The sequence below is a fragment of the Rhea pennata genome, chromosome 1, assembly GCF_028389875.1.
Source record: "Rhea pennata isolate bPtePen1 chromosome 1, bPtePen1.pri, whole genome shotgun sequence".
Classification (NCBI taxonomy): domain Eukaryota; kingdom Metazoa; phylum Chordata; class Aves; order Rheiformes; family Rheidae; genus Rhea; species Rhea pennata.
Window position 1 is genome coordinate 75,472,025 of NC_084663.1, and position 11,781 is coordinate 75,483,805.

At 44.0% G+C, this 11,781-nt stretch overlaps 1 protein-coding gene across 7 annotated transcripts in view; it reads left to right on the forward strand.

Annotated features, from left to right (window-relative positions):
- PPFIBP1 (PPFIA binding protein 1) overlaps positions 1–11,781 on the forward strand; it is a 126,859-nt gene that overhangs the window by 112,594 nt on the left and 2,484 nt on the right. For all 7 annotated transcript variants that reach the window (XM_062592096.1, XM_062592104.1, XM_062592112.1 and 4 more), the window contains 9 exons: positions 595–745; positions 1,948–2,059; positions 2,232–2,320; positions 7,256–7,378; positions 8,650–8,775; positions 9,632–9,820; positions 10,316–10,495; positions 10,797–10,862; positions 11,660–11,781. The exon at positions 11,660–11,781 is cut by the window's right edge and continues 2,484 nt beyond it. In XM_062592096.1, coding sequence (XP_062448080.1) covers positions 595–745; positions 1,948–2,059; positions 2,232–2,320; positions 7,256–7,378; positions 8,650–8,775; positions 9,632–9,820; positions 10,316–10,495; positions 10,797–10,862; positions 11,660–11,746 — 1,123 coding nt within the window. In that variant the 3' untranslated portion in view covers positions 11,747–11,781. The remainder of the gene's footprint in view (positions 1–594; positions 746–1,947; positions 2,060–2,231; positions 2,321–7,255; positions 7,379–8,649; positions 8,776–9,631; positions 9,821–10,315; positions 10,496–10,796; positions 10,863–11,659) is intronic.

The following is an 11,781-nucleotide window of genomic DNA, read 5'->3' on the forward strand; positions in this document are numbered from 1 at the left end:
CCCCAGCCCCCCTGGTTTTGTGCTGCATCAAGCAGAGATACACAGTGCCGGAATGAAATGTCTCCTCTGTTGGCAAATGAAATGGGCAGATCCAGGCTCTTTTCTCTGTTAAAAGGGTGGTCTTCCCAGGGTTGAGACTGGTTTGGTGGTGAGAGGCCATGGGTGGTATCATGCTGCCAAGTGAAGCCTGTCAGGCTGCGGGTGACCAGGTATGAGCCCTCTCTTAGCAATAGCACCATTCCTCCATGATAGTTCTGATGCACTTTGGGAAATTTGAAGGCTACCGTAAAAATATTAGTCTTATTTCAGAGTTTCAGCCACACTAGGTGGTTGTTGTGGTAGTATTAATAAACCAGGTTTATTCTAATAGTGATATGGGGTGAGCAATGATCCTGTGATGCTAAGGATTCAGGAGCAAAGACATCCTCTGCCTCACAAAGCTCACCTGATACCTAACATCTCACCCATAGATTGTCCAAGCTTCCACAAAAATGCCCACAAATGAATAGCTTATGTTTTATTTGTGATATTCTATATAGGAATAGACTTGTGGCCCAGGATTTATCAATCTTCTTTTAATTAAATCTCCTTTAGTGAGCTGGACATGCCATTTGCAAAGTGGACAAAGGAGCAGGTTTGCAACTGGCTCCAGGACCAAGGGTTAGGCTCTTACATGAGTAATGGCAAACACTGGATACTCTCTGGGCAAACACTTCTGCAGGCTTCTCAGCAGGATCTGGAAAAGGTGAGAGATACTGGAAACACTGTTTTCAATTAAACATATAAATTTAATATTTCTATGCATGTAAATCATGTCTGTAAAAGTGCAGTCAGCAAATATAAAAAATTATCTGAATTACCTGAAGGTGCGTCTTTAAAATAGTATAATCTGTAGTGAGGCAAAATCAATTTCCTTTTTAGTTGAAATTTTACAGAGCTGTAGTGCTTTGTAGTGAAACTAATAATCACAAATATGTAATTTAACTTCACTAGACATTGACACCTCAATCATTCATGCCACTTTTTCAAAATGTGCAAATAAGAGAATACCTTGTCATATGGCTTTTTAGTCCAGATTCATTAGAGCTTGTGCTTTGTACAGTTATTTTATATATATGTAAAGGTAGATATAAAAGTTGCTGTCACAGTCTGGTTCTGTTTCCTGCCTGTTTTACACAAAGAAGCATTAGGGTTTGAGTTGTGACACATAGGGTGATTAAGGCTCTGTCTTAAATCATGACAGAATTGTTTACACGTTGTTTTCTGTAATAAGAAACAGAAAAAAGTTGATTTCATTTTTGCTTTGAATCTCTAGTATCCACTAATATTTGAATTTTGAGCTTGTAAGAAATTACTGTTCTCACCAAAAAGTAAGCCTGTTTTGTCAATTTGTTAGTGAGCTAATTCAAAGTGGTCATTATATTATAACAAAAACAAGGGAAGTGTGATGTGGACATAGTGTTTTATAATACTCAGAGATAATATTAAATAGCAAATGCTGATAAAAATATGTATGTGATTGAGGAGAACCTGGGATAGCTGCACTTGGAGCTAAACTCAGAAAAGTCTTAGGTATTTGGAAGCATTTAATAAATTAATTGGTAGCCCTTTTATATGCTCTGGGAAATAAATAATCCTGACAAATATTTTTCTGAATACTGACATGTTTTGTTTTATTTTTTTAACCTGGTGTGAGAATACCATGGCCAGCATTTTCAAACTCTTTTAAAGAACCTAAATCCATCACAGTGAACGGGCCTTTCAGTGGTGCTGAACGTATGCCAAGATGATGCTGGTACTCAGCAAATAGGAAATACGCCTGCCAAGTCCCCAGTGAATGCAGTGCACTGGTTGACTCTCTGTATCCCATAGGCAGTTCATATGTAACAAAGGGAGAAATAAATTACAGTGTTGCCTCTAACTTTTCTGCTTTCTTCACTTTCACAGGAGCTTGGGATAAAGCACCCGCTGCATCGGAAGAAACTTCAGCTTGCTCTCCAGGCACTAGGATCTGAAGAGGAAAACAATCATGGAAAATTGGATTACCACTGGGTTACCAGTAAGACTTTATTACGTGCTGCTGCAGCAGCTTTTGATAAGGGTTACTCACGGGTGCTTTGGGGCTCAGAGAGTGGGAATAATGCTGACTGGTGCTGGGCAGCTAGCTGCATGGCTGTCCTTAACTTAGAGGTGCTGAGGCACGCTGATGCCGGTGGCTGTGTCTCCCTTAGGATGGCTGGATGACATTGGACTCCCCCAGTATAAGACTCAGTTTGATGAAGGAAAGGTGGACGGCCGAATGCTCCATTACATGAGCGTGGTGAGTAAATGGCTTTTCTTTTCCTGACATCATCTTTGTATTTGCACTTCCACACCATTTTAATGCGCGCTGGCAGACCTCGCTGAACTCCAGATGAGACGAGAGAGCCCTGCTTTCAGAGTGTGTCGTTCTGGCTGCATGGATATTCAGTTCGTTTAACACCCTCCTCCCTCCCTACCCCAACCTCCAGCTTCCTCCTCGGCGCCATGGCTGGAGCCTTTTTTTTCACCCCACAACACAGGTAACCCTGCCCTACCACGCACCTCTGCAACAGCCTTCTCTCCTTCCTGCCTTCACCTGTCCTCGACCGATCCTTCTGTGTATGAGCCTTCCCCAGAGGCAGGCAGAGCCCCAAACCTGTCCTCCTGCCCCTGCCGTAAGGGCAGGCGGCTGCTGCTGAGGTGTCAGTGAGAAGAGAGGACCGGGCGGATGCTGACCCACCAAGACGGCCAGCTGGGGACGTAGGCACGGCTCCCAGGTGCCATCACCAACCCTCCTCCTCTCATCTCTCCTGTGGTAGTGGCCACCGACCCGACCAGGTGGCCCGACAAGCGTCCTGTGTGGGAAAGGCTGTGAGCGAGCAGAGGAGGGGGTGTCTGGCTGTTCGGGCAGCTCTCACTTCTCAAACAGCTGTTTTCAGATGCCTCTGAGGAAAGCAGCACCGGATGGGTGTCTTACAGGGTCCGGTTTCAGTGAGGAGCCTGTCAGTTGGCGGTCTGGCTTGTAGCTTCATAAAGAAGAAAGTTTACACCTGTGCCGAGACCAGCAAAACATCTGGGCGTCACTTTGGGCCTGTTTTGAAAGTTTTTGAAAGGGAGCGTAGAAGTGCGCTGTGCTTGCCTTCTGCACCTGTGGATTTTGCTCCCGCTCTCCTGAGAGGAAGCTAAAGTTGGAGCTTATTCTTACTTGCTTTTGCAGGCGTCCCGTGTTACGCTGATAGCTGCAACCTATAGAGAAGAGAAGTCCTGATAGTACTACTCACCTGCAAGTGTTTTCTGTTCTTTACAGTTTTAAAGACAGTATCTTAAGGTGGGAAAGCGAACATAGTAAGCATAAGCCCAGAAATAGGCCGTCCGGTGCGTAACAGCTGTGCGAGGGAGTATCTGAGCTGCTCGGACAGCATTTGTAGGCGCACGGAGGTGTGCGGATTCTGGGGGCGCAGCTTGTGCAGCCCTCTTTTGAAGAGCTGGGCCTTTGCTGTTTGAGTTGTTCTTAATTAACAGAAGTAGGTGGAATTTTTTCTTTTCTTCAATGAGCAAATGTTCAGTCTAATATATTCATAATATATCATACTTAGAGTGAGAGAACCCAAGCAATTTGCTCTGAAGGGAACTGCAGTTTTAAGTGCCAACTTGTTTGAAAACAGTCCACATTTGATAGCGTTTACATAGTGTATTTCAAAATGTAAAACACCAGCATCAGCTCCCCAGTTTACTGCCTGTGAGGTGAAACCAGCCCCGCAGGTTTCGTTTGTTTAAGGGCTGGTAAGATCTCCATTAAAAGGAGATAAGACATTTGTTCTTCTCTGGAGAAGTAAATGCAAACGGAGCATCATCAGTATTATTTCCTTTTGTATAACATTAAAAAAAAGATCAATTGCAGTTCTGTTCTCTCATGAGCTGTGACAGGGGCAGAGTAAAAGTTGCCATTTACTCTGTGTTCTCACGTATTTTGTATAGTATTTTGTATAGTCTTTACGTTAGCAGCAGGGGAGGACACCTAGGGTCGGTCTATTTTAACTCTCACGGCGTGAGCACGGCGCTGCTGAGGAGCGCAGCGTGTCTGGCGCGGGGACTGCAGTCACTCCTGCTCCTGCTCTGCGGCTCCTCCGTGGGGAAGAAAGTTACTCAGCTCCCACCGAAATCACTAGCGGTTGGCGATCTGCCCCACTGAGGTGTGTTCGTGCAGGGCGCTCAGCAGGTACGGCTGAAGTCTCAACCGTCCTGCTTGGCCTCTCCCGGCTCTTTCAGGTGCCTCGATGGATTTGGAAAGTAGCAGACGGTTCCCAGGGCTGAACTGCCTCAGCTACCTGGCGTGATTTGTTGTTGGGTCCATTTTGGTCAAATGCTGATTCGCTGCTTATGTAGCGTATTTTTGCATTCGTTTCCTTTAGCATTTTGAGTTTGGACGCTGATACCGAAGTGGGAGGCAGTTCCTTTCTCCTGCTTCTTAAGTCTTCGTGATCTGATACCAGCTGCCTCTTGGGCTTGTATTGGGAAATTTTATCACTGTGTTAACTCCATGAGCGTTGGGTGCTGGTAAGACACAGTATAGGCTGTAACGTAAGGGATTTTGTATTACTCAACAGTCAGTCTTTATTAAAAGAAAGCAGTAGGTGGACAGAGGAGAGAGGTGTGGCAAAGGTTTTGTCTTTTAAATAGATACTTTTCTTGTTTCCGCTTCCCCGTAATTTGAGATCTCTGCGTGTGTTTTTAGGAGTTTAACCATCAAACTGTGACAAGATTTTCAGTGTCCATAGTCAACTATAAATACAGATGTATGCAAAGTGTAAAAGAAATATTTTTAAAAATCATATCAAGTTACCCAACTTAAACTGAAATAGCAAGCCCTAAAACAGAAACTCTGATCATAGATTCGTCATAAAGATAGCAAAAGCAGTGAAACGTTTGAGTGATGAGTTTAGTTTTAATTTTTTTCTTCTGGCAAAATAAAATAGATTTTCTTTTTTTTTTGTAGAAGACTTACAGTTTATAAGCTTCAGTTAGTTTCTCAGGTTTTGGATGTGCAGTTTGAAGTTAATTAAAAGCTGAAATGACAATCAACATTTTGAGGATTCTCTCAGAAGTTTGTAGAAAGCACACAGATGAACTAGAAGTTCATTGTAGTGAGCTGCTAAATTGTCCTGGGAGTCTGGCTAGAATGGAAGTTTGAACATGTCTGAGTGTGCAATCTTGCTAGAAAATACATGTATAACACAAATATTCGTAACAAGTAATACTAGAACATAGTAAGCTGGATTAACACTGACATAAGTATGCATAAATCCATCTGAGTCAGCCAACTTGCTCCAGCAAAGAATTGGACTTTGAGACACTTAATGGCATAGTTAGGATTGAATTATAGCTTAAGAGCGTAACTTTGCAAGAATGCAAATCTCACTGTATGTAACTGCTATTACAGTGCAGGATAGTGTTTTCCTTTTGTTTGGAACTGCAGCAGCTGTGCATGAGCTGCAACATCTAGCCAAGCCTATCGTGGACACCTCCTTACAACAAGCTTTTCATGTCTGGACTATATGAATGAGAGGGAATCTAATTATTCTGTTTTTTGCGGTGCTAAATTGGGGCTAGATGCTGGAACGAAACTAGATGTAGGCAAAACCTGTCATCTTTTGCATTGCATAGATTGCAAACCTGATCAGGATGTCTAATAGCACCAACAGCCTTTTTTAACCTGTAAACCTGATACCAAGCTTTTCTTCTTTTGCCTTTGTCCACCAGATGTGCTCTGCATGTTAAGCCTGCGCAAGTAGCAAAAAGCTGTTTTTTCCTTCCTCGGGGGTAACTAGGTTTGAGGGAACACTGAGGACAAGAAGGGGACAGGGAAGTTTCATGGAGCCAAAGCAAAACTCCTGCTTGCTGCTGTTGTGACGAAGGAGGAATTCATCTCACCCAGCCCTTGACGTGTAAAATCGAACTGCTTAGCCTAAGGCGGTTGTCTGCACCCTGTAGTCAGTGCAGAGAGAGGGGGACTGTGAGGGGGACTGTGAAAGCTGGTCCGTGTGAGCTATAAACTGTGAGTCCCTCAGCGAGATCAACGTTTGAGTAAAAAGCATTGCGAGGATCAAGCTCTTGGAGAAAGAACCAACTGCTTTCGTTAGTATTGCTGATGCCTTTATCGGAAGAGCATGGCTTTGTATCTTGTAACAAGATGAGATGCCTGTCATTTTTAGAGCGTTTTTCCTACTAGGCCCTCCCATCACAGGCATTTTACAGAGTGTGAATTTGCTGCTTGTGTGCAAGGGCTAAGCCCATTGCTTGGGCATGTTAGCTCGCAGTGGGCATGAGTGGATTTACAAGGCAACTGCTACTCTCTGGGGACTGCTGGGCATGTGCTCTTGCTCGGTGATATATGAGAAGTAGCTCATCCTTTGCTGAAAATGGTGTGATGTAAATCTGCGGCCAGCTTGCCTTGTGTTGCCTTGTCATGGAGTCAAACTCCGGATTGTCTAGGTGTTTGGGTCCTTTGGCACACGCACTGATGCCAAGAATCGGCATTCCTGGCCAGCATTTCCTCATGCACTCAAAACGGTAGAAGGTGCCTGGACAAGGGAAGATCTAAACAGTGATGGGGCGCTGGGGCCACGAGCAACTTCAAGTAAGGCTCTCTGCAGCCTTCCTATGGTCGTCCTTTCCCTCCTCAGTGACATACGAGGAGTTCATATAGTCGGTCACTGAACCATTCGTTCCATTGCTTGTGAAAGGCATTTTGAAAAACATCATCTGCCAGTGTGGATGGTGGATGACTTCTTTTTTAAATCATACAGGATGCTTTATTTTTATGGTCAATTTATTGTTTTCAGTTAAGCTTTTAGCTGAATGTTTTAGGTATTAAGACTTTTGACTGGATTAAATTAATACATCAAATGAGTTTGATGTGCTGTGTTTGGAAAGCTCTTCTGTCTCTAACAGGATTACTGAGAATGTATCTTCTTCTTCCCTCATCGTTACCCCAGATGTCTTACACTAAGCTCTGCATTGTATGTGAAGAACAGTGCCCAGGCGCTAGCACACAAGAAGATTTTTTTGGGGAGGAGACAGTTTAGTATTAGCCACATATCTTAAATATTAAAAACTTACGCAGTGTGTGTCAGATGTGGCATTTTAAGCCAGAAACCTAAGCTGTCTCCTCCAGCCAGGTTTGGTTCCATTAATAAGTGTGCTTGTTTATTAATTCCCCCTCGCCCTTCCACAGGATGACTTGCTGTCCTTGAAAGTTGTTAGCGTCCTCCACCATCTTAGCATCAAAAGAGCCATCCAGGTTCTGCGAATAAATAATTTCGAACCCAACTGTCTGCGCCGGAGGCCATCTGATGAGGTACCGTTTTAAGACTAAGTTGTGAAGAGGAATCCTCTAGGTCATTTTTTTCTGCTGTCTCTGATTGTTCCTGCCTTGCCCTTTCCCTCTCTATTGGCTGTTTCTTGTTTTATCTTCATTTTCCTCATTCTGTTTTTCCAGCTTTTCTGTCCTGCTTTCTGTGTCTGGAATGCCACTTTTGTTCTTTCAAGAGCCATGGCCCTGTCATCTCCTCTTGCCAAATCTCTTCTTCTCCCTTCTAGTTAATAGCCGGCTGTTTCAGGCTAGTCTCTGATGTGCTACTGTAATGAAAATCATCTTCAACTTGATGCACACTTGCCATAAGTCCTGGTGTAACTATGTAAAATCTGTGGCTGTCTCTGAATTTTCTGCGTAAGATGAGTTTGGTCCTGTTATCAGATGGCAAACTGCCATCAGTTTGTTGTTTTGGAGGCAGCGTATGCTAGATAGGGCAGTGGTGAGTGGGTGATGAGGTAAACCAGAGCCTTGGATTTAGATTCATGATGTGTATCCGCAAGAGGCTTACAACAGCTTGTTGAGCTAGCTGATTTTCAGTTGTACCAGTGAAAATTACAGCTACTGTCAGTACGCTGTAGGATAAGCAAACTGTAGAGTAAGAGTAGTACAGGCCTGCCCACTGTGTTCATAGACACAGCTCGTATTATTTGTCTCATGCTCCTGTAAGCAAAATAGGAAAGAAAATCACTTCCCAATAGGATAAACACAAGCTGCCGTATGCACGTCAGCTCCAGACTCAGAATTACTAGAAAGATAAATATTTCATGTTGTGAATTGCTTGCCACTTGAAACTGGCCAATTTCAAAACATACTACCTTGCTGAAAATTTTGAGACTCTTCTTGTAATGACAACAAAAGCACCAGAAAGGTGGCTACATATCAGTGTCTCATTAGTGTCACTGTTTAAAGATTTAAGAGAACCAGACTCCAAGATGAAGAGAAAGCTTAGGAAACTCAGGAGAGCTTAACTGACTGTGAGTCTTGTGCTATGCAAAGATACAATATTACTGATGAAGATGCAATTTACATCTGCTGTGAACTCCTCCAGCACTTGGGGAAGGATTGGGGTTTGGTGAAAACACATTCTCCGGTTTGGAATTGCTACAAGAGAGCAAAACAAAAAGTGGAAGTTTTTTCAAGTGCAGAGTGGGCATGTGTTCGTTAAGGACAGGAAAGATTTGTTTCAGAAAGGATTGGGGCCAAGACAGCTGAGGTAGGAGGTCTCCTTGACTGCACGTTCCTGCTGTTCACAGAACAACATCACCCCCTCGGAGGTTACACAGTGGACCAATCATCGTGTGATGGAGTGGTTACGCTCTGTTGATCTAGCAGAGTATGCACCCAATCTGCGGGGGAGCGGCGTGCATGGGGGGCTGATGGTAAGGTTTCCGACAGGCTTTTATGTTTAATTGAAAAGAATTGTGGCTGAGAATCACTAGAATGAAGTTCTGACAGCTTTACTGCACACTCCTTTCTTTTATCTTCTCATTTTATGTAATAATTCACTTTCAAAATTTGTTACCCTGTTGTTCAAAAGACATTAATGTCTTTGCCAAAATTAGTTGGGGCATCAGTGTGTTAGATTACCTGGATTCCCCTCAAAGTTTAATTTGGATATGGCATTTTCCACTTCCTGCCCTATGATGTTTTACACTGCTATCATGCTGTTAAATAGCCACCATCTTCCTTCCTACACCTAAATGTGCCTTTCATGTGTGAGGAAGTCTTGATTCTTCTGTAAAATTTGTAATTTCGATGCCAGTCCAGTGTGGTCTTTAATCACTCTAGCCTCAGATGCTCCAGACGAGGGATTCGTGTTTGCAGAAGCTTATTGTGGTGTTTGAGAAACATAACCCTTCTGCAAAAGTTTAAGATTGTTTATTTTTCATCATTCCTTTGGCTACATTTTCCAGAATTAAAAAGGGGATGGTGAGTAAACATTTTTTGACAGCTTCACACATCACATGAGCTAATGATTTGTCTGTCCCTTTCTTCTTACCTGCCCGTTTATTCTTATTTAGAACTCAAGAAAGAAATCTTGGAGGTAACATTTTATGAATCCTGTAACTAGTTAATTCTCTTTTGTCCATTTGTTCTGTATTTCCTCTAAAATACAAACAAAACTCCCAAACTACCTTAAATTGACCAGATGAAGAGAGGCACACATGTTAACGTACTTGAGACCTCATTGGACAGTAAAGACTTCAGCTGGGTTCTCTGTGGTCTGGTTAATAGGTTTTAGAGCCTCGCTTCAATGTAGAAACCATGGCACAGTTGCTGAACATCCCGCCAAACAAGACACTGCTGAGACGGCACTTGGCGACTCATTTCAACCTGCTTGTTGGTCAAGAGGCTCAGCTGCAGAAACGCGAAGCCATGGAGTCCCCCGACTACGTCCTCTTAACAGCAACTGCCAAAGTAAAGGTAGGTCACTTGTTTTGGATCTGTACATGAGCTTCTAGGCAGATGTTAAGATCTTCAGTGCACTGTTTTTATCCATGATTAGGGTACAGTTCAGTAAGGTCTAACAGGGAGGCTGGTTTACTAATGAAAGTGTTAGAGTAGGAATCAGTGCGTCGAGGTTTGACTCCTGGGTCTACCATAAACACATTGTGTCTCAGCATCTCACGTGCAGGCAAGAGGTAGCACTCTTGTGTGTCATCCTTCTGTTTGTACTATAAGGTGTTCAGGACAGAGACTGTACGTATATGCTTGTGGTTTAATGCAGTAGGATTCTGATCTCGCTTGGGATCCTGTAAATGCCCTTTCAGAAATAACTGTTGTGAAATACGACTATACAAAAGATCTTTGTTAGGAAAACAGTGGGGTTTTGACCCCCCTGCCAAATGCAGAAGTAAGAGATTTGTTAATTCTTTACCAATTGTTTAACTTCCTATCAATTTTCTCTTCATTCCTAAGCCAAAGAAACTTGCCTTCAGCAATTTTGGGAGTTTGAGGAAGAAGAAGCAGGATGATGTGGAAGAGTATGTATGTCCTATGGAAGTGGGGCAGGCATCTGGAAGTGCATCAAAGAAGGGATTTAAGTCTGGCCTGGATATCCGAGTATATGACGATGACGATTTGGACAGGCTGGAACAGGTAAAGCACTTCTGACAGTTTGGAGTCCTTGGCTTTTGATGGAAAACCTTCCTTTCTCAGTGCCCTTTGATTTGGCTCATGGATGCTGCGACTTCGCACAGCAGCACAAATGTGCACCTCTCGACACAAAGTTCAAGCTGTGACTGCAGCATCTTTGGTCTGGTATAAAAGCCCTCTTCCCTCCTGACAGGACACACTCCTGCCTAGCTCTGACCATGTATGGTGTAGTCAAGCAGTTGTACTTCTTGCTGAACTGTGTATTGGCACAAAACTTATGTCTCCCATTATCTGTCTCTTGTAGATGGAAGATTCAGAAGGAACAGTGAGGCAAATAGGAGCATTTTCTGAAGGCATCAACAACTTGACAGTAAGCCTTAGCAGTGGGATCTGTTTTTCTAAGATTAGTCTAAAACCCTTCGCAGTCTCTGACCACACTGGGTACAACTTTCCTCCACTATTAGTGGTGAACTGGCAGCTGAATTTTGTACTTCTGGGGAGCAGTTACTTTGATGGATTTCAGTGCATGGTGGGACTTGCTGAGTGTTTTGATGAGGTGAAACACCACAGGTCTTTGAGGACTGCAGGATGCAAAATACTGCGCAAATTAAGTACAGTGAAGGGGTCAGATGAGGTCCTTTTATTCTCGCGTGGGCAGAGAGAAAAAAAAAGAAAGGGTCAGGAGGCTGTCCAGGCATGCTGCCTGGGGGACGCTGGCTAGCGAGCCCCTGGTAGCACCTGACCCGCGGCTGCGGGAACACTGCCCCTGGCAGGGCGGAGGGACAGTACCGACCTGTGGGTTGCTGATGGAGGGCTCCTGAGCATTTTCTCAGTGGCAAAGACTCCTAGGCCTGTACTCCACAAGCTGTTTGTGCCAGCAGGACCACGGTTGAGCCATAAATTGATCAGGGATGTGTTGAAAACCTCTTCCTCCTTGCTGCTGCTTGTTTTGTTGATGAGTTATTTTGCGGCTGGTGCAACCCCCTGGCCAAGGGTGCAGTGCAGCCGTAAAAAGCAGAAGGGCAAGTGCAGAGGGAGAGAACGAAGTGATGGCTGGCAGCGCTCGCAGCGGTGTTTGGCGCCAGGCACAAGCTCAGACAGTTTCTAGTCAGGTTGATGTTAGTTATGAGGCCCTGAACCTTGACTCTTCCTTCGTTTCCTTTCTAGCACATGTTAAAGGAAGATGAGATGTTTAAAGACTTTACGACTCGCTCTCCTAGCACCAGTATAACGGATGAGGACTCCAATGTGTGACAGTAAATGCCGGGCACTGATAAAGGCTCTCTTCC